Here is a 21,837-nt window from a genome sequence, read left to right on the forward strand (position 1 = left end):
CTCTCATCAACACACATCATTTAGTTTTTTTCTTCTGACAAGATATGTTCTGAACACTTTTACAAAAATATACCAGAATTAGAATCCAAAGTAAAAATAAAATTGACCATTTTGCTACCAGGTGAATGTTGATGGTTAGGAGAGTGAAGCCCTTTAATCTGTAATTTATTCATCATTAAACGTTATTACACTATTCATACTGGTGAACAAGGACCACTTCTACAGAGGGACGTTCACAACATACATATTACATTATTATATACAGTGCAGTGCATTACAGTGGATTGTTATATGTCTATTTCCAGGATGGAGGGAAGGGAGACTGAAGGGAGAGAGAAAGAGGGAGGCAAGAAGGAACAGCAGAGGGTAAGATGGAGGGACAGAGGGTTGTGACAGTAAGCTGTCTTTTTTATTAGCTCTTTATTTTTTTTAACCACAGTACAGTTTGTTCTATAAAAGAGAGAGAGAGACAGTGCCACGTTTTCACAGCTACTGTTAGGTGAACCTACTGGAAGTTATTTGACTCTTGTGGGGAATATTAAATGAGAAAGGTTTTGTCATGAGATGCTATAGAGAGATGCTATAAAACATTTTAAGATAGTCGGCCCCCCACCAGAGCACTGAGACCCTGGAGGGCTGGCCAAAGGTCAGAGATCAGATCAGCGTGCATGCGTGCTGCAGACATTCAGACGTGTTCGGCCATCAAGAGCTGACCCTCTGACTTTTCCCCTTCTGTGTTTAGGCCTTATTTTTGGTGCTTTCCCTTTTTATATATAAAAAATACAAAACATAACAGCGAAAAGAACTCTGTTGGTTGCCCCATTTTTCTCTTTTTTTTCTTATTTTTCCCCAAACTGTTTCTTTTTTTATTGTTCCTTTTCATTGCAACATGTTTATTTTTCTCCTCGTCCAGTCTCTTACATATTGACAAAGTATACAATATCTTACAACTGAACAAGACTGAAAGATAACATTTGATTTGTCCAATCAGATACAAGGCCTTGCTCCTATATCCAATTAGAGAAGTCAACTGGAAGCTAGCTGGTATTAAGCAACACAACAAGCCTATGGTGTGAAGGGAGCCTTCCAGAAGCAGCTCTGAGTTAACACGAACACCCGCCCTCCGGGACGGTGGGCTCTGCTGGTTTGTCCAGCTTGATGTCAATCACTGGGAATTTCCATTAAGGAAAACGTCACACATCAGGACTTCAAATGTCAGTGTCAAATATATAATTGTTAGCGGATGTCCATTTATAATGAAATGAAACCATGTAAGAAAGTAAATCAAACACAGAACATTTATTTTAACTCTATATCATCAATTAATTAGCTGCTGGAGATAGGCACCAGCTCCCCCGCGACCCACTATGGAATAAGCGGTAGAAAATGACTGACTGTTTTAAAGGTACCTTCTCCGCTACACCTCCTCCCCTGCTGTCACTTTTCTGACAGCCACTATGTGGTGCCAAACCCCTGCATCAACAGCCTCTTCCTGACTGTGCATTCCTTCCTTCTCAAGCATAAATCGTTTAATGGTCGATGGTGTCTGTTTGTGCGGCTGCCAGCAGCCACTAAAAGATTAAAAATAAGCTGGTCGGCTTCTCAGCCGCTTGGCTCTTGACACAGAGGACCAGAAAGGTTGTAAAGGATACTGCCTTCGGGGTTTGCGTCGTCCAGACTTTCCATCCCAGGTAGGGCAGCCGCCACTCGACGAAACAGCTGGAACGAGAAACACAGAATGATACAGATGAGAGGATTTGTGTTTATTCATTTATTATAACTTTTTAAATCCACCCTGCAACAGCTTCAAATATTTCGACTTATCCTTATTCCTCTTGTTATTGTATTTCTTTTTGTTGGGTATCTAATATAACCTATTGATTTTTTCCTTCTTCTTATTGTTTGTTTTCATTTGTTTTGTTGAATATATCTGTAAAAAAGTGTTTCATCATCTTTGTTGTCTGCAGAAGAAGCAGTGAATCTGCAGCAAAGCTCCATCAAAAATGCAGTAAAATCTGGTGAAACTGGGATCACCTGTTTGACGTTGGAGCCCGTCTTGGCACTGGTCTCAATGAACATGACGTTCAGCTCCTTGGCTCTCTGCTCTCCTTCCTCAATCGTGATTTGCCTGCAGAAAGATCCCGTCAGACTTGACATCTCAGGCTTATTCATTCAGCTCTGACGTGTTGCTTTCAACAGCCTCTTTTAAATGGCAGTTAAATGTTGGAGTTAATTACAAAACAGCCTTTTTACCTCTTTTCCTCCAGATCTGTCTTGTTGCCGACGAGCATGATGATTACATCACTTCCTCTCTCCGTTCTGACGTCGTCAATCCATTTGCAGGTCTGCTGGAACGAGTTTACGTCTAAGGAGATAGGAGATTAGGGCATTAATTTAGAACCGGTCTCTCGCTGTGACATTAAAAACCAGCACACTTTTAAATAAAGCTTTGTTTATTTAAAAATTTAATCAACAAGGGCTCACTTGTAATGTCATAGACAACCACCGCCACTGTAGAGTCCCGGATGTAGCTGGGAATGAGGCTCCTAAAGCGCTCCTGTCCAGCTGTATCCCAAAGCTGCAGCCTTACCTGCATATGAACACACACACATACACACACACACACACACACACACCCAGCAGCTGTTCACACATAAACTGTCAAACCTCACACAAGCTAAACACAAGTAAAGGTTTTTTTTTTTTCTCAGGGATAAGCCCATATCAGCTCATGTGCAGGCTGGCAGAGGATAATATCCCGTGACAGAAATAGCATTTGTACAAGTTAAAGAAGATGATCCATGACTATGGCTTATTACAAGAAAAAAATGTGCTAAAGCTCTTACTAGGATAAATAACCTTCAGATAATCATGTTAGAGCATAAAGAGAGCAGTGATTAGGCAAATCAAATCAAAGATTAGTCAAAACAGAGAGGAAACTGGAACATTCAATGACAGTGGTAGGCTTAAACCCTAAAAGTGTAGTATTTCTACATGCAAGTTCCAAAATGAATTTCAGAGTTTCCTACTGTCCGGTCTTCCAGGTACATGGTCTTTGATAGGAAGTCAATTCCAATGGTCGCCTACGGGAAAAGAAATAGCATTTTTGTGGAAAATCAAAGAAAGAACAAAACACTGAGTTTGTACAGAATTTATTGCTCCAAGCAAAGTAATTATTTATCTACAAAAATAATAAACCAAATTCAACTAAAAGAACAATCTATTTTGCCTTTTCCAAAACACTCATAGCACTATCATACAATTACCTACATTTGAGTTTGGTCTTTAGTCAAAAAACGTTAATGTATTATGACAAATGTTTTGACTCAGACTACCTCAGTGTAATATGATTCATTAGCTTATCTTTTGCATTTTAGATCAATAACATTATCAGTGTTATTATACCTACATGTACAAATTCCCCATCGTCAATCCTGAAATGCACTTACTGACCAGATCAATACCTACTAACAAGTTCACATGTTGCACTTCCAAGCCTCACCTGATATGTGTTGTCAAAACTGTCATACATGAATCTGGTGATGAGAGATGTTTTGCCCACTGAAACACAAACACACAGAGATGTTATGTTAAGAAAGTATGTCCGGAGCCCAATATCCAACATTTGTGATGGCTTCTCAGGTAAAACGTACTATTAAATGGCCCCAGGTCAATTTGTACCCCTATTTTGTAAGTGATATAACCACATTCCCTTAGAGTAGACTAATACTATAAGCAAACGTGAATTTACAATAATATCATTGAATGCTGATTTCTAATACGATTACACACTGTAAGTGAAAATAAATATGAAAATCTACCTGAAAAATTAACAAATTCACAAACAATATACAAATCAACAAGGGCAGAACTATTTCTTAAAACAAATTTAACAGAGACATGAAATAAACACAATACATTTAGAAAATGTTATTTAACACAAATCTCACAACAAAAATACAGCTGATTTCAAGGTTTAGCGTTCTATGAACAAACGTTGTTTAGGCATTAAGCCTAACTTGTTCCATCATTGCACCACAGAGCCAAAGCACTGTCTAAAAGCGTTGGCATCTCATATCTTTGCAAACATTGATATGGCAATGATGATTTCTATTCAATATATGGTGCAGCTCTGCCAGAAATTGTCACATGATACTGATTTGTCATTTAACAGATGTAAATTCTCGACAGGGATGCAGGACTGCAGCAAAGTCAAGTCGTGATGCAATCAACTTGGCTTTCTTAGTTGGATATCTTTTACCAATCGGCATAATTGATGTAATTTGACTGTATTGTTTTATACGTGAGACTGAATTGAGACTGAACGCATTGGACAGAACTTGAACCTGTCTATATAATTGGATTCTAGTAGCATGATCTGATTATGTATTTCTGGATAAGGAATTGGATCTACAGGTCCTTCTCAAAATATTAGCATATTGTGATAAAGTTCATTATTTTCCATAATGTCATGATGAAAATTTAACATTCATATATTTTAGATTCATTGCACACTAACAGACATATTTCAGGTCTTTTATTGTCTTAATACGGATGATTTTGGCATACAGCTCATGAAAACCCAAAATTCCTATCTCACAAAATTAGCATATTTCCTCCGACCAAAAAAAGAAAAGTGTTTTTAATACAAAAAACATCAACCTTCAAATAATCATGTACAGTTATGCACTCAATACTTGGTCGGGAATCATTTGGCAGAAATGACTGCTTCAATGCGGCGTGGCATGGAGGCAATCAGCCTGTGGCACTGCTGAGGTCTTATGGAGGCCCAGGATGCTTCGATAGCGGCCTTTAGCTCATCCAGAGTGTTGGGTCTTGAGTCTCTCAACGTTCTCTTCACAATATCCCACAGATTCTCTATGGGGTTCAGGTCAGGAGAGTTGGCAGGCCAATTGAGCACAGTGATACCATGGTCAGTAAACCATTTACCAGTGGTTTTGGCACTGTGAGCAGGTGCCAGGTCGTGCTGAAAAATGAAATCTTTATCTCCATAAAGCTTTTCAGCAGATGGAAGCATGAAGTGCTCCAAAATCTTCTAATAGCTAGCTGCATTGACCCTGCCCTTGATAAAACACAGTGGACCAACACCAGCAGCTGACACGGCAACCCGGACCATCACTGACTGTGGGTACTTGACACTGGACTTCTGGCATTTTGGCATTTCCTTCTCCCCAGTCTTCCTCCAGACTCTGGCACCTTGATTTCCGAATGACATGCAGAATTTGCTTTCATCCGAAAAATGTACTTTGGACCACTGAGCAACAGTCCAATGCTGCTTCTCTGTAGCCCAGGTCAGGCGCTTCTGCCGCTGTTTCTGGTTCAAAAGTGGCTTGACCTGGGGAATGCAGCACCTGTAGCCCATTTCCTGCACACGCCTGTGCACGGTGGCTCTGGATGTTTCTACTCCAGACTTAGTCCACTGCTTCCGCAGGTCCCCCAAGGTCTGGAATCGGCCCTTCTCCACAATCTTCCTCAGGGTCCAGTCACCTCTTCTTGTTGTGCAGCGTTTTCTGCCACACTTTTTCCTTCCCACAGACTTCCCACTGAGGTGCCTTGATACAACACTCTGGGAACAGCTTATTCGTTCAGAAATTTCTTTCTGTGTCTTACCCTCTTGCTTGAGGGTGTCAATAGTGGCATTCTGGACAGCAGTCAGGTCGGCAGTCTTACCCATGATCGGGGTTTTGAGTGATGAACCAGGCTGGGAGTTTTAAAGGCCTCAGGAATCTTTTGCAGGTGTTTAGAGTTAACTCGTTGATTCAGATGATTAGGTTCATAGCTCGTTTAGAGACCCTTTTAATGATATGCTAATTTTGTGAGATAGGAATTTTGGGTTTTCATGAGCTGTATGCCAAAATCATCCGTATTAAGACAATAAAAGACCTGAAATATTTCAGTTAGTGTGCAATGAATCTAAAATATATGAATGTTAAATTTTCATCATGACATTATGGAAAATAATGAACTTTATCACAATATGCTAATATTTTGAGAAGGACCTGTATTATGACCTGAGATGACATTCATTGTGAATTGGTGTTATATAAGTAAAGAATTGAATTGAAATGAACGTACTTCAGACACTGAAGCAGATTCTGATATTTAAGAACATTTTGAGATAAATGGAGTTCTCTTGAAAGACCAAAGTGGGTCCTGTGCTTTTCCTCCTCATTTACATAAATCCAAGCATCCTCCAGTTGGGCCCAGCCATGGGAGGACCAATTGAACTATCCACAGATTTCTGTAAGAGCATACGCAGGCTGCCATGACAGACTTCCGCCATCCGATTTCATACTTCCAGATACCCAAAGTGAGAGCCAGCGTTAACAATAAATTTGGTTACTTTGTGCTGTAACTGCCAGCTTTACCAGTTCGAACATGAGCTCGGGTTTTACTTTTGCCGTTGTCAGCTGCCACAACAATTCATGACTATTTGATTTCCCAAATCAGGCGATACAGGAACAACTCTATTAAATACCTGCAGTAACCGCTGCATAAGGGACACGCACTTGAACGTTTTGATCTTGCTGGCCAGGTAAAAGATGGCAGATTGGATCCAAAGTAAAGTACGATCTGCTGTCTGTGTATCTGGTGACTGTACCCTAGACGAAAATAAGACTAGCTGCCTGAACTGGCCGTCTAAGCTCCAGCAGGAAAGAATCTGAGTCAAAGATTACCTAAAAAGATACAGTGGCCCTAATTATAGGGATCAAGTAGTTTCCCCTCCCCTGCCCTGAGAGGAGACAGCATTGGAACCACAGCTCTGCATGCCTAACATGTGCACCCCTCCAAGCAGGCGTTCTCCCCAGCAGCTAGACTAAAAGTTGCCAGCACGCAATTCACTGGATTTATCAAGTCTCCTTGTTTATCAGAATGATTCACGTAAGAGGTTGTGTCTGGGAAAGGAAAATTGGTTTAGGATAAAACTATTTAAATGTTGTATATTTCATTGTATTGCTTTGTTGTGGTCCCTAACCATTTGAGTGCTAACAGGCCACTGAGATCTCTTCTCACTAACCTGTGTAAAATATGTTGGCATAGTCCTTATAAATATGCTTAATTGTGTCTCCATTTTCCCTGATGCTAAAGCTCTCCTAATGCTGAAACGGTAGTCACCATTAGTTCTGCTGTGTTTCCTGCACAGCTTTGTTCTGTTCGCACTGCGATCAGACGTAGCTCCGCACCAGCGCTCATACACACATTATAATTTGTATTAATGCAATTTAACGATAAGGGTGGGACTTAAAGGGGTTGCTAAATTAAAACGTTAGCCACCATTTGCTTTGTTGTCAGCTGAACCCCAATTCCGGATTTGACGTGACAATGGCCAAGCTGTAAGTCTATAAATGTTTTTTGCCACAATCTTAGTAGTCCATCCCTCTATTCAATCACAATCAGTCTGTGTAATGGCTAGATAACCCAACATTAAGAATCAATTGTCCAAAAGGTTATCAATTTCTAATTTGACAAATTGTTTTTACAACATAATGTTTTACTTATCCTTCTGCTTTGCATTGTGAACTGGTTGCACATAGCAGCTGTTGTTCTTTGTTAGTTTTAAAGCTAATCTGGCCTCATTCAGATTCTCAAATCAAATCTTGGTTGTCCTCACTAAACTGTAAAATCATTGCATCTATGTATTGGTTATTGTTTTCAGTTTTATTTTGTTTCCTTTTTTCAATTTATCAGTTTCCTTATTCTTTTCATTATTAATTAGTAGTTTAGTTAAGTGCTACTAGTTCATTTAAAGAGTTTTGTTATCTGAAGTATTTTAACTAACAGTTGAAGAATTTTATAATAAATTCTTGTATTTGAAGAGAAGTTGTTTGTGTTTATTTTGTATATGTGTGTAGGGCTTGTGGTCTGAAAACGCCAGGGCGCGAATTCGTTACTTCATCAGTTGTTCTATAACACCACAGCTCACCAGGCAGGTATTCATAAAACAGTAATTCACAGACTGAGATTTCTTTGGCTATTAATTCCTGATGATCAAGTGGGTCCCCGACTTAGTAATCTTGATCAAAATTACTAACTTTGTTAATAGTTGCCTTTGGCACGTAATAATAGTTATTCAAAAGCCACACCAAACAAAATTGTTGCACAACCATCCAGAGAAACATTTTATATCAGATCTGCACATGAGTGAGAGTAGAAAGAATATGTGTCCAGCAGGCCTCTGTCCTCATTCCAGCCTTGAAGCATTATTAAAGCGAGACCACACTAGGCCTCTCTTCAGCACCATGGATAGCAACATTGCAGTACAGGCCACAAAAACACACTCTCCCACAGAAATGCAACAGACAGACACACACACACACATACACACACACTGAGACATCACAGTGAAAATCACATACCTACTTTCATATTAGAGCTGGTTATCCTTACCTTATCATTGCTTTTTATAGGATATTGGCTCTTTTACTGCCACTTTGGGTGTCTAATATCAGAGCACTAAACCATTATCGATCTTCTTCTTGTGAATTTGTCTCATACCATCAATTCACAGCCCTTCCCACCTTGAATGAAAGGATTATTGATAACAGTATAATGTTTGAGCGGTGTCCAGCCCTTTTTGTTTTCCTGGGATTATTTATGGGACAGAGCTGGAGACTGCGTGCTTTGGAGGTGCTACAGACATCGGCAGTCTAGGGTGTGTCCCGAACTGACACATGGGAGACTGTTATCCTATTTGAAAATACAGAAAATTGAACCAAGGTGAGATATTTGGAATGTTTTTATGTGAAAGAATCAAGTGGGATATGTCAAGAATAGTGGATGGAAATAGGAGAAAAGGATGAATATATTTCACGGTCACTGCAGCACATCAAAACATCCCCATTCATTTCGCCTGCTATGATGCGAGTTAGACTCATTTGCGACACTACATAGGCGCTGATTCACAATCATATTTACTGATTCATTAGTTGAATTTACAGGTATGCTGTTTTTTCCCCTTCCTCTTTTTGTCTTTTAATCAAATTATCCTGGTGCCACTGATGCTGCCGGCGCATCGGCATTACATATACCCAGGCCAACGTCTTCTGGATTAACTTTAACCTCTCAACGAGTCAAAAAAGATTATTACATACGTACTCTTTAACATGCACACCCATTTTCGACACCCAACCCCCCCATCATCACTGACTCACCGCTTTGCTCTCCTAAAAACACGAGTTTAAATTTCCTCAGGGGGTTCCCCAAATCTCCTCCGGCTGACATGGCGGCAGATAAAAAGCTTAACTTATTTTATACGTATTTTATTGCTATTTTTCTTCTTTATTGGCCTGCGTCTCCCTGTGTGCCGTGGGTGCGCAGGAGGATCCTCCTCTCCTCACAGAATGGTGGAAATGCAGCTCAGCATCGTCCTGTCAGTTTAGGCAGCGTGTGCGCCTGCGCGACCTCACCTCTTTTAAATCCCTCACCTTTCCGTTCGTATTCAGCTACGATGTTCCTGCCTCAAGATGCGAACTTAACAAAACAGGCACGATGGAGGTGCAACTATATTGATAGTAATTAAAGACCAGTTGATGTTAATGTTACCCCCCTAATTATAGATTATTTTAGAAATTAAACTGCTTCCATACAGCCTCTTCTGATGCCAGAATGATTTCACTAAAATAGGACGCCCTAAACATGACGTCTTCATAAATTATAACACAACTTGTCAGATACCAATCTTTAAGTCGGTATTACAAATATTTTTCATTAAATTCACATTTTTTTGTATTAAAAATATTGTTGTTTACTACTCTGATCTACTCTAATCTTAAATTAGCTGTCAACGGAAAATCATCAGCTATATACACATTGGTCAAACGTTTTTGATACACTTTCTCACCTAATGGGTCTCTTTATTTTCATGACTATTTACAATGTAGATTCTCACCAAAAGCAACAGAATTATGAATGAACACATATGGAATTATGTAGTAAACAAAAAGTGTCAAATAACTAAACATTTTTACATTTTTGATTTTTTAGAAATTGCCACCATTTGCTCTGATTACTGTTTTACACTCTTGGTATTCTCTCCTTGAGCTTCATGAGGTGGTTACCTGAAATTGTTTTCCAGAGAGTTTTTGAAAGAACTTCCCAGAGGTTCATTGAGAGACGGCCAAAGGTTAATATTTCAGTCACCACAGCAAAGGGCGGCTACTTTAAGGAATCTAAAATATATTTAAAGTTCTTTTATAATTTTGTGTTTGCTACATAATTGCATTTGTGTTCATTCACAGTTTTGATGCCATCAGTGAGAATCTACATACACTATAAATAGTCACAAACGAAAGAGATTAAATTACACACAAGTTTACTCAATTTTACTAACTACATGAATTCTAAAGACGGGTCACTATACTGGATTTAAATACATCGCCCTACCCTAAAGGAGTGATTTGGCTCAAGCTGGAGGGGAATTGATATCTAAAGAAAAATAATGATAGAATGATAATTCAATATCAAGCCCAAATGCACTTTCTTGAAAGGTTTTGGCATGCAAATAGGATTTCCAGCTATTTATTTACACCATTTCTTCCAGTTATTTATTTACACCTAAAATAAAAGAAGTTAAATAATTTATTTCTCGTTATTTCAAAGGCAGATAAAATATGGTATTTGCCCCCCTTGTATGGGTCAAACGTTCTAAAACGTGGACCATGACATAATCTCCCAGTCAGTAGTGATCTAAACAACAGCTGTTGGCAACTTGGACCTTAAGACCTGTCTGTTGTGTGTGTACCAAATTCAACATGTCATTCTAAATTTAAAAACATTATGTTCTGTTTGCAAAAGCTACTAGACTGTGAGGTTTCTTCCAACATACTAAAGTCTGTCTGTAATTTATGTTTGCAATTACTGTTCACCAACAATGCAATCTCAGTGTTTAATTTAGGATTCATCACTTTTTTAAAACAAGCACAACATCATTTTGTCAAAAAACAAACAAAATTTAAGCTCACTGTTCAAAGTCAAACAGCTCTGCCTCCTTCTCTTTCCAGAAAGCAAAACTGCGATCGATATATTTACATATATCTTCATTTTTGAAATAGGAACAGTCTGCGTCACTGCCGCTCTCTTCTGGTGTTGCATTTTGCACAATAACTTTGGGCACAGGTTTGGAGTCTTGCAGTATTGATGATGGGCAGCGGCATGGTGTTGATTCACCGAAGAATCGAATTTTGAGGTCCTCAAAACCGTCACTCCACTGTCGCTTCCCAGCCTGAATTTCCTGAAGAACAGCTTTGTGAAAGTCCCGCACCTTCTCCCAGGGGAAATAGCTGACATGGTCAAAAACCTCAAAGCAGAGGAGATGCCTCATCTTCCTCTCCTCTGCGGACAGGTCTTGTTCTAAGATGTGGAAGTAACCCAGCATGAAGAGATCAAGGGTCAATCTGTCGTGGCTCATTGCGACTCCATCCTCTTCTGGCAGGAACTGCTCTGGGGAGTAGGTGACATGGGAGTAATGTGGATTTTGTGAGGAGGAAAAATTGGATTTAGGAGCATATTTTAACTCTAGTTTATTCTTCCAGGAATTCAACATTTTGTCCACAGCACCTCGTTGTTGGCAGAACCGGAACATAGAGTGAGTTTTGTGTTTGGGCTGTGCTGTAGTCACTTGTCCTGAATCTGCAAAGTTGTCTTGTCTCTGCCTTGCTGCTCTCATTGAGATGGCATACGCAGACTTCTTCCAGTGGCTCAAAAATAACACCACAATCCGCTCTTTTCTTAAGCTGGTGGTTTCCATCAAAGCTTCACATGTTTCAGAGGGACCGTGACTAAGAAGTTTGTTGACATCATCGTTGTTTCCTGCTGATGGTCCAACCCAGTTCTTACTCTTCAGCCGCTGTGCTCCATGAACAACCCCAGCGAAGGGATAAATGCTTCCAATCTGACCTTCAAAGTTGGACCTAAGATTTTTTACTGACACCCCAGACTCCTGGATCTCCCTCTTCACCTTCTCTCTCTGTTCTCTACTGCAGCTGCTGCTCTCCAAATGATGGCTGAAAGCAGATGCCATCCCAATATGGGGTATACTACATCCGCTAGATGTCCCCACAGGTGTACGCACCTTCTCTTTGCTCTCCTGCATCAATCCTGAGTCCAAATCAATTTCAGAGGCAACTCTATTTTCCTGCAGACTTTTCATCCCCTTAACCATTCCTCCCACCATCCCCCACTCACTTTCTTTTCCTTGTGTTTCAGTCAGATTAGCCACCAGCAGGGACATGTTCTTAACAATCTCTGAGACACGATCACACCAGATAGGTAGAGTCACATGCATTTTTCCCTCAGAGTCCATTCTTTGTAGAACCTTCTTGTTGAGGGAAATATTGACAACAGGATCAGGTAAGATTGACTTTAACTCCTCAGTTAACCTGGTCAACTCCAACTCATAGGCCTGGAAGCGTTTCTGTAGAGAAACAGACTCAATCTGCTGCTGCAAGAAAACCAGGTCTTCCTCTGTTAAGAGCTCACCAAATGGCCCTAAGATGGCATTGTGCGTCTGGGAGTACTTCCAGGAATCCAGTGGCATGTACCCATTCAATGTATCCTGTTAGAGACACAAAGACATTTCACAATAATGATATATGATTTGTTTAAGAAAAAGTTTAGCATTTTATCCACTTGCTTGATAATATTTTGCATATATAGCATAAAAGTACAGATGTGTATCTTGGGACGTAAGATCTGATGACATACACTATATTGCCAAAAGTATTGAATCAACCCACTAAATAATTGAATTCAGGTATTTCAGTCACTTCCATGACCACAGGTTTAGGCAGACTGCTTCTGCAAACATTTTTGACCATTTGTGAATTTGTGAAAGAGAGCAGTGCATTTCAGCATTGTACCGTGATAGGATGCCACCTGTGCAATAAGTCCAGTTGTACAACCATTAATGCTATAACAACTGAGTAGAAGTGATTGGAAAAAAAAAAACCAGCAACTCAGACACAAGGTAAAACACGTATCAGAATCAGAATCAGAATCAGAAAAGCTTTATTGCCAAGTACGTTTTTGTACATACAAGGAATTTGTTTTGGCGTAGTCGATGCAATACAATACAAATTAAACAGTATAAACATATCTACAATATAATATAAATACAGGTCCTTCTCAAAATATTAGCATATTGTGATAAAGTTTATTATTTTCTATAATGTCATGATGAAAATTTAACATTCATATATTTTAGATTCATTGCACACTAATTGAAATATTTCAGGTCTTTTATTGTCTTAATACGGATGATTTTGGCATACAGCTCATGAAAACCCAAAATTCCTATCTCACAAAATTAGCATATTTCATCCGACCAATAAAAGAAAAGTGTTTTTAATACAAAAAACGTCAACCTTCAAATAATCATGTACAGTTATGCACTCAATACTTGGTCGGGAATCCTTTTGAAGAAATGACTGCTTCAATGCGGCGTGGCATGGAGGCAATCAGCCTGTGACACTGCTGAGGTCTTATGGAGGCCCAGGATGCTTCGATAGCGGCCTTTAGCTCATCCAGAGTGTTGGGTCTTGAGTCTCTCAACGTTCTCTTCACAATATCCCACAGATTCTCTATGGGGTTCAGGTCAGGAGAGTTGGCAGGCCAATTGAGCGCAGTGATACCATGGTCAGTAAACCATTTACCAGTGGTTTTGGCACTGTGAGCAGGTGCCAGGTCGTGCTGAAAAATGAAATCTTCATCTCCATAAAGCTTTTCAGCAGATGGAAGCAGGAAGTGCTCCAAAATCTCCTGATAGCTAGCTGCATTGACCCTGCCCTTGATAAAACACAGTGGACCAATACCAGCAGCTGACACGGCACCCCAGACCATCAATGACTGTGGGTACTTGACACTGGACTTCTGGCATTTTGGCATTTCCTTCTCCCCAGTCTTCCTCCAGACTCTGGCACCTTGATTTCCGAATGACATGCAGAATTTGCTTTCATCCGAAAAAAGTACTTTGGACCACTGAGCAACAGTCCAGTGCTGCTTCTCTGTAGCCCAGGTCAGGCGCTTCTGCCGCTGTTTCTGGTTCAAAAGTGGCTTGACCTGGGGAATGCGGCACCTGTAGCCCATTTCCTGCACACGCCTGTGCACGGTGGCTCTGGATGTTTCTACTCCAGACTCAGTCCACTGCTTCCGCAGGTCCCCCAAGGTCTGGAATCGGCCCTTCTCCACAATCTTCCTCAGGGTCCGGTCACCTCTTCTCGTTGTGCAGCGTTTTCTGCCACACTTTTTCCTTCCCACAGACTTCCCACTGAGGTGCCTTGATACAGCACTCTGGGAACAGCCTATTCGTTCAGAAATTTCTTTCTGTGTCTTACCCTCTTGCTTGAGGGTGTCAATAGTGGCCTTCTGGACAGCAGTCACATCGGCAGTCTTACCCATGATTGGGGTTTTGAGTGATGAACCAGGCTGGGAGTTTTAAAGGCCTCAGGAATCTTTTGCAGATGTTTAGAGTTAACTCGTTGATTCAGATGATTAGGTTTATAGCTCGTTTAGAGACCCTTTTAATGATATGCTAATTTTGTGAGATAGGAATTTTGGGTTTTCATGAGCTGTATGCCAAAATCATCCGTATTAAGACAATAAAAGACCTGAAATATTTCAGTTAGTGTGCAATGAATCTAAAATATATGAATGTTAAATTTTCATCATGACATTATGGAAAATAATGAACTTTATCACAATATGCTAATATTTTGAGAAGGACCTGTATATGTGCACAGTTTTAAGTGAGTGAGAGTAAATATAGAGCAGGATAAGATCACAGAGTGGCCTCACTGGATGGTAAGGCACATAATGCACAGAGGTAGGCAACTTTCTGCGAGATCAAGAACTTCAGACCTCCAAACTTCATGTGGCCTTCAGTTTAGCCCAAGAACCCTGCATAGAGAGCCTCCATGGCCGACCGGCTGCATTCAAGCCTTACATCACCAAGTGTAATGCAAGTTGTTTGAATGTACTCCAGAGCATTGGAGACATGTTATCTAGAGTAGACCTTTCTGTCTTGCAATCCAGTGGAGACATTTGAGTAAGGCAGTTGCCCAGTGAAAGGCACTTGTCTGACTACGTTGTGTCTAATGTAAATTTTGGTGTAGTGAAGGTTATGGCAAGGGGCTGTTTTTCAGTAGTTGGGCTCAGCCCTTTAGTTCCAGTGAAAGCAATGCTTAGTGCTTCAGCATACCAAGAGATTTTGGATAACTACATGCAACATTTTATAATTCCCATAACCACACCCCTTAACCTTTTAGAAGGTCTTCCTGGAAGTGTTAATGCAATTATAGAGGCAAAGGTTGAGCAGCAACCATTTTAAAAAAGGGAATTAAGAATAATATCCCAATAAAGCCCATATATGTGTGAAGGTAGACAGGTAAAAATGATTTGGTAATGTAGTGTACATTTACCTTTTATCTGTAATGCAGCTCAAAGTGAGGTTGTGATATACCTTCACTGATACAAATATATATATGTTTTTTTAGCACCAACTAGTCTTGTTTCCATAGCTGGTCTCATTGTTATCAAAACTGGACAGAAAACCATTCAAATGTTTTACTCAAAATGTGTATAAACATCTCTCCTTCTAACCCTCTCAGCAGTATAAATGTTTGCAGTAAAAATGTTTCATCTCTTGAGGATTGACAAATTAATGTCTACATCCCATTTGGGCATTTACAGAATTAATTATTCTCTTTCCAAAACAGTGTCCTCTGTTTTTTGCCAAAACAGTGAAGCAGTACCTGTGTCCCCTCCACCTCTTCATCTTGCATCCTGACCTGCAGCTGTCGCACCATCACCTGCCGTTTCCATTCTGGTATGGGGCATCCAGTTTCATCGTGGGTTGGCACCAGGGAGTCGATGTCAGCCAAGATTATGTTGACACTTGGTACCTCCTCCCGCGCCTCCTCACAGTCAATCCACTGTTGGCGTTCAATGACATAAGAAAGAGTGATACCACTGATCACTGGATCTTTAGTCATTTATGCTAAATAATCTCAGAAAAAAAAAGACATTAATATATTTGTCAATATAATTTTTATGATGGCTTTCTTCTATAATATAACACAAGTATTAGGCAAAATTAGATTAAAGGGGTATATGACAGCACACAGAGCTTTCTGACCAGAGATATGCAGAAAAATCAGCTGGTGGCTTGAATCACATCATTTTTAGCTTGATTAGCCCTGACTAGTGACTGGTCTGTTGAAAGCTAAGTTTAAATTTATTTCCATTGAGTGAACACACCATACTATAACCTGTTAGGTTGCACTGATAACAGTACTCTTTAGTGTGGAAGTCGGTACTGAGAGAAGACGTTGCTATTTTCAGCAATAGTGAAGTGTTTCCACATATAGTCTGAGGATCTACAGTTCATTAAGGTAGTTAGAAAGAGCTAGACCTTCAGTAGACAGAATATACAGTGCCTTGCGAAAGTATTCAGCCCCCTTGAACTGGTCAACCTCTTGCCACATTTCAGGCTTCAAACATAAAGATATAAAATTCTAATTTTTTGTGAAGAATCAACAACAAGTGGGACACAACCGTGAAGTGGAATAAAATGTATTGGATGTGTCAAACTTTTTTAACAAATAAAAAACTGAAAAGTGGGGCGTGCAATATTATTCGGCCCCTTTACTTTCAGTGCAGCAAACTCACTCCAGAAGTTCAGTGAGGATCTCTGAATGATCCAATGTTGTCCCAAATGACTGATGATGATAAATAGAATCCACCTGTGTGTAATCGAGTCTCCGTATAAATGCATCTGCTCTGTGATAGTCTCGGGGTTCTGTTCAAAGCACAGAGAGCATTATGAAGACCAAGGAACACACCAGGCAGGTCTGAGATACTGTTGTGGATAAGTTTAAAGCCGGATTTGGATACAAAAGATTTCCCAAGCTTTAAACATCCCAAGGAGCACTGTGCAAGCAACCATATTGAAATGGAAGGAGGATCAGACCACTGAAAATCTACCAAGACCCGGCCGTCCCTCTAAACTTTCATCTCGAACAAGGAGAAGACTGATCAGAGATGCAGCCAAGAGGCCCATGATCACTCTGGATGAACTGCAGAGATCTACAGCTGAGGTGGGAGAGTCTGTCCATAGGACAACAATCAGTCATACACTGCACAAATCTGGCCTTTATGGAAGAGTGGCAAGAAGAAAGCCATTTCTCAAAGATATCCATAAAAAGTCTTGTTTAAAGTTTGCCACAAGCCACCTGGGAGACACACCAAACATGTAGAAGAAGGTGCTCTGGTCAGATGAAACCAAAATCAAACTGTTTGGCCACAATGCAAAACGATATGTTTGGTGTAAAAGCAACACAGCTCATCAACCTGAACACACCATCCCCACTGTCAAACATGGTGGTGGCAGCATCATGGTTTGGGCCTGCTTTTCGTCAGCAGGGACGGAGAAGATGGTCAAAATTGATGGGAAGATGGATGGGGCCAAATACAGGACCATTCTGGAAGAAAACCTGTTGGAGTCTGCAAGAGACCTGAGGGACGGAGATTTATCTTCCAACAAGACAATGATCCAAAACATAAAGCCAAATCTACAATGGAATGGTTCACAAATAAACGTATCTAGGTGTTGGAATGGCCAAGTCAAAGTCCAGACCTGAATCCAATCGAGAATCTGTGGAAAGAGCTGAAGACTGCTGTTCACGAACGCTCTCCATCCGACCTCACTGAGCTCCAGCTGTTTTGCAAGGAAGAATGGGCAAGGATTTCAGTCTCTCGATGTGCAAAACTGATAGAGACATACCCCAAGAGACTTGCAGCTGTAATTGCAGCAAAGGGTGGCGCTACAAAGTATTAATGTAAGGGGGCTGAATAATATTGCATGCCCCACTTTTCAGCTTTTTATTTGTTAAATAAGTTTGACACATCCAATAAATTTCATTCCACTTCATGATTGTGTCCCACTTGTTGTTTATTCTTCACAAAAAATTTGAATTTTATATCTTTATGTTTGAAGCCTGAAATGTGGCAAGAGGTTGAAAAGTTCAAGGGGGTCGAGTACTTTCGCAAGGCACTGTACTTTTAATTTGCATCTTTCAGAGTCTCAACCTCTTACAGTGTTTACATAATCATCAAAATGAAGACCAAATATCTTCATTCTACACTGCTGTTGGTGTATGGGCTAAATTTGATCAGCAGGTATTAACATAACTTACTTCCAAATTTTATTGGCCTCATTCAGATTATTTTATACCCAGCTTTACCCTGCCTAACTGTAACCCAAGTAATGGCCTTTTATTCAGGTAATAGAGCATCAATTTGTAGCTATCATTTTATTTATTGCAGTTCTTTATTATTTGCATTGAAAATCTTTGATTTCATTCGATTTCCAGTTCTTTGCAGGTGCCTTTTCTTAGTTAAAAGTTTTTAGACATAAGCATAGTAAATAAAAACAATTTCGATTCAAATACACAAAACCTTTTTTCTTTCTATGTAATTATGTCCGTTGATTCTTGTGACAGGTGGATATTTTTATTCAGAATGGTTTGAACCTTTAGAAGGGTGTAAGGTTCATTGGAAGACTTCACCACATGACTCACAGCTTGCCCGGTGAAGACTGCAGTTAAGCCGGCATGCTTCAGCGATTTAATAGGCTTCATCTGAGACATCGGCGTGAGGTCCCTCTCTGGAGGCCTCAGGTGATTGAAGGACGACACCACTGTAAACAAATACAACAAAGGTGAAATGTCAAACCTTAAGGTTTTAAAAAATATGAGACAGATCGGCTGGCATTTCTCGATTTGAAATCTTAAGATATGTGTGCAAATCCGTTTTTATGTTGTGTTCAGATATATTTTGTTGCTTCTTGCCAGTTCTATTAACCTCTTTTTGAGAATTAAAAAAAATAATGGCATATAAAATCATGACGTGATACCTGCATGAAAATGTTACTGCTAATATTTTAAGGGTTTTATGCTAATACAATGGCTTGCAAAAGTATTGATACCCCCTGGAATTTTTCACGTTTTCAACGCAAACCTTTGTGCTAACTCTGAACTTTTGCAGCCTGTAACTAGTTTCCTTTAAGGATTTCCCTGTTTTTGGATCTATCCGTCTTCTGCCCCAAACTATTACACTCCAACCACCAAGCTTGACTGCAGGCAAGACACATTTGTCTTTGTACTCCTCATCGGATTGCCACCACAAACGCTTGACAACATCTGAATCAAATAAGTTTATCTTGGTCTCATCGGACCACAAGACATGGTTCCAGTAATCTGTGTCCTTAGTCTGCTTCTCTTCAGCCAACTGTTTGCAGGTGTACTTGTGCATCATCTTTAGAAGAGGCTTTCTTTTGGGACGACAGCCATGCAGAACAATTTGATGCAGTGTGCGGCATATGAACTGAGCACTGACAGGTTGACCACTTCAACATCTGCAGCAATGCTGGCAGCAATTATACATCTATTTTCAAAAGACAACCTCTGGATATGATGCTGAACACATGCACTAAACTTCTTTGGCCAACCATGGTGAGGCCTGTTCTCAATGGGACCTGTTCTGTTAGACCGCTGTATGGTCCTGGCCACCGTGCTGCAGTTGTATACTGACTACTTTACATTGTATCAAAGTGCCATACATATCTTCAGTGTTGTCCCATGAAAAGACATAAAATATTTACAAAAATGCAAAGGGGTGTCTTCACTTTTGTGAGATACTGTAAGTGGTTGCACTGCATTGTATTTAGGGGTATCAGAGTGAAGAGGGTTAAATTCACGAGCATGCCACACATGCAGAATTTTTATTTATACAAAAAATTGAATCTTGTAATATTTTTCTCTAACTTCACAATTGTGCACGTCTTTAAAAACATCTGTCCTGATTACCTGAAGAGGCCAAGTGAACATGCTGGATGGACCCTGAAGTGTGCAGGGTTACAGAGGCAGCAGGAGTTACAGAGGTGGAAGTCACAGGAAGTGGAGTGGGGTGGCGAGGCAGGGGGAGGACCTCCTTCACTGGCTGATGGGAAGACACACACAGCAGGGATGAGCAATGCTCTAAAGGACAGCTTAGCTAATTTAAATGCAAGCTTTCACCTAGTAATTTGCAGTTTGTTTTGTGTTTCTTTTTATTATAATGAAAATCATCAATAATCTGGTTCTAAACTCTTTTCTTTAATATCACCTTGGGTTTATTCACAACGCAACATAGCAATCAGTGACATCAAATATGACTATATACCCTGTTCTTAAAACATTCCTTCTGAGATGAATTTTATTTCAGATCATTGGTCACCTTGATGTTCTCCATTTTTACGCTCCAGTTTCACACTCTGGCATCTCCAAGAAGCAGCAGCCCCTCCTACTAAAAGACAAGAGACCAATATAACAGGCAAACAAGGACCCCCTGATGCTGCAGAAATGTGGCACAGCTCACAGCCGTGAAGAGCTCCAAAGCAATCAGCTGGTAAAGTAATGCTGCCTAATGGCAAACACACACACTGAGTTAATGTAAAAACAAGCAGCAGCCTGTGCTTGAAGACAGGAAGCGGTGAAACTGGACCTTGGACAGTGGATGCATAGTAGCCCCCAACAGAGAGCAGGAGAAAGCATGTTGGAGTTTACACAGACCTAAAGCTGCTTGAAATACTTAGTCAAAACCTTTTATCCACTTCATGCCTTGTCTAGAAAATAAAAATATATATTTATTCATCTCATATGACCTATATTACTCTGGCGGCTATTTGTAATGCAGTGTTGTTGCTGCAAATAATGTTGTGACATTTCTCAGTGTGGGTTCCCTGTTATCCTGTTAAGATTTTTAGGACAGAATAATCTGGTTAAAAACAGTTTTCATAAAGTCTATTTAAAAAAAATGACTTTAGATAGCCAATTAAATAAAATGCACCTTAAATTTGTTCAAAAATTCAAAAATATTTTTTTTGTCTATGACAATTAATATAAAAATCCACCAACAGTCATAAACAAAATTCCAATCACACTTACATTATGCGATCACACCAGACAGGCAGGGTAACAAGGATGCCAACAGCATACAAAACTGGACCTAAGAAGAAAAACATTCAACTGAAAACAAAAGAATAGGAGCCATATCCCGCTCTGTACCTAGTAGAAGCCACTAACCAATAAAGCCAATGAGCAGCATCAGCTGGACCCAAACCTCAGACAGGGGGGCCTTCTGAGTGTGCATAATTAAAGCAGTGGGATTGGATGACTTGGACCTGGAAGTATAGAAACGATAGCTCTGTGAATGTACAATATGTGGGGGACAAAACGCTGTGGAGTACTGAACACACATGCTCAGATATCTCTCTCTCTCTGTGTGTGTGTGTGTGTCAAGAGTTCAGAATGAGAGTCATTCTGCACGGTCTGTTGCTCACCGCGTTCTGCACCATGCCCCTTAAACCTGGTAGTATATGTTTCCCAACACTCGTAGTTGGTTTGTGTCCATTTAGCGACCCCTACTGGCAGCAGTCGCAGAATTACAGAAATAGTTATGGGCACCATTTTGTAGGTGGTGATAGTGGTGAACTGATAAGCAGTGCATCGTCAGATATTTATTATTTTATATACACTTGCATCAATAATATATTTTCTACCTGGTATCTATTTCTCTTTAATTTTTTTTGCAAGATTTAGACTAAATAAAATGCCTTTGTATTACAGCAGCTACCTCAGGGTAAAATAATTATTTAAAACTTAACGTTTTTATTAGGACTTTGGTGGGGTTTTTCTTTTCTAAACATACTGTTCTGTCCTTATACTTGGTGTATGCCAGTGTTGGGAATCACATTGTTGGTACTACAATCAAACTGTGGCATAT

The 21,837-nt window shown here is 40.0% G+C and overlaps 2 protein-coding genes across 5 annotated transcripts; both read right to left on the bottom strand.

Moving 5' to 3' along the window:
• Nucleotides 1-122: 122 nt before the first annotated feature.
• Nucleotides 123-9,393, bottom strand: rab6bb (RAB6B, member RAS oncogene family b). The gene is made up of 8 exons (XM_047369251.1): nt 9,174-9,393; nt 3,503-3,561; nt 3,030-3,083; nt 2,485-2,590; nt 2,254-2,365; nt 2,035-2,128; nt 1,653-1,719; nt 123-1,168 (listed from the first exon to the last, which is right to left on the bottom strand). The coding sequence occupies exons 1-8, from the start codon at nt 9,241-9,243 to the stop codon at nt 1,104-1,106; spliced, it is 627 nt and encodes a 208-aa protein (XP_047225207.1). The 5' UTR covers nt 9,244-9,393; the 3' UTR covers nt 123-1,103.
• Nucleotides 9,394-10,892: 1,499 nt separating this feature from the next.
• On the bottom strand, nt 10,893-21,484 carry espnlb (espin like b). Of its 4 annotated transcripts, none has more exons than XM_047369012.1 (8): nt 21,395-21,484; nt 21,138-21,235; nt 21,000-21,060; nt 20,290-20,358; nt 19,881-20,013; nt 18,594-18,712; nt 15,768-15,947; nt 10,893-12,574 (listed from the first exon to the last, which is right to left on the bottom strand). In XM_047369012.1, exons 4-8 carry the CDS (start codon nt 20,302-20,304, stop codon nt 10,979-10,981), a joined length of 2,043 nt encoding a protein of 680 aa, XP_047224968.1. In that variant the 5' UTR covers nt 20,305-20,358; nt 21,000-21,060; nt 21,138-21,235; nt 21,395-21,484; the 3' UTR covers nt 10,893-10,978. The 4 variants fall into 4 exon arrangements, with proteins under 4 accessions (XP_047224968.1, XP_047224969.1, XP_047224966.1 ...); XM_047369013.1 differs by having other exon boundaries at nt 15,804-15,947; nt 21,000-21,056; nt 21,134-21,235; XM_047369010.1 differs by having other exon boundaries at nt 21,000-21,056; nt 21,134-21,235.
• Nucleotides 21,485-21,837: the final 353 nt, after the last annotated feature.

This window comes from Girardinichthys multiradiatus, chromosome 6 (assembly GCF_021462225.1).
Source record: "Girardinichthys multiradiatus isolate DD_20200921_A chromosome 6, DD_fGirMul_XY1, whole genome shotgun sequence".
NCBI lineage: Eukaryota > Metazoa > Chordata > Actinopteri > Cyprinodontiformes > Goodeidae > Girardinichthys > Girardinichthys multiradiatus.

Coding starts and splice junctions, on each gene's coding strand:
- rab6bb (XM_047369251.1), bottom strand. CDS start 9,243: ATGTCAGCCGGAGGAGATTTGGGGAACCCCCTGAGGAAATTTAAACTC. Junction 2,591..3,029: donor TGTACCTGGAAGACCGGACA/GTAGGAAACTCT, acceptor GTTCATATGCAG/GTAAGGCTGCAGCTTTGGGA. Junction 1,169..1,652: donor CGACGCAAACCCCGAAGGCA/GTATCCTTTACA, acceptor GGAAATTCCCAG/TGATTGACATCAAGCTGGAC.
- espnlb (XM_047369012.1), bottom strand. Junction 18,713..19,880: donor TGTTCACTTGGCCTCTTCAG/GTAATCAGGACA, acceptor ATTTGTTTACAG/TGGTGTCGTCCTTCAATCAC. Junction 15,948..18,593: donor CAGTCTTCACCGGGCAAGCT/GTGAGTCATGTG, acceptor GAACGCCAACAG/TGGATTGACTGTGAGGAGGC.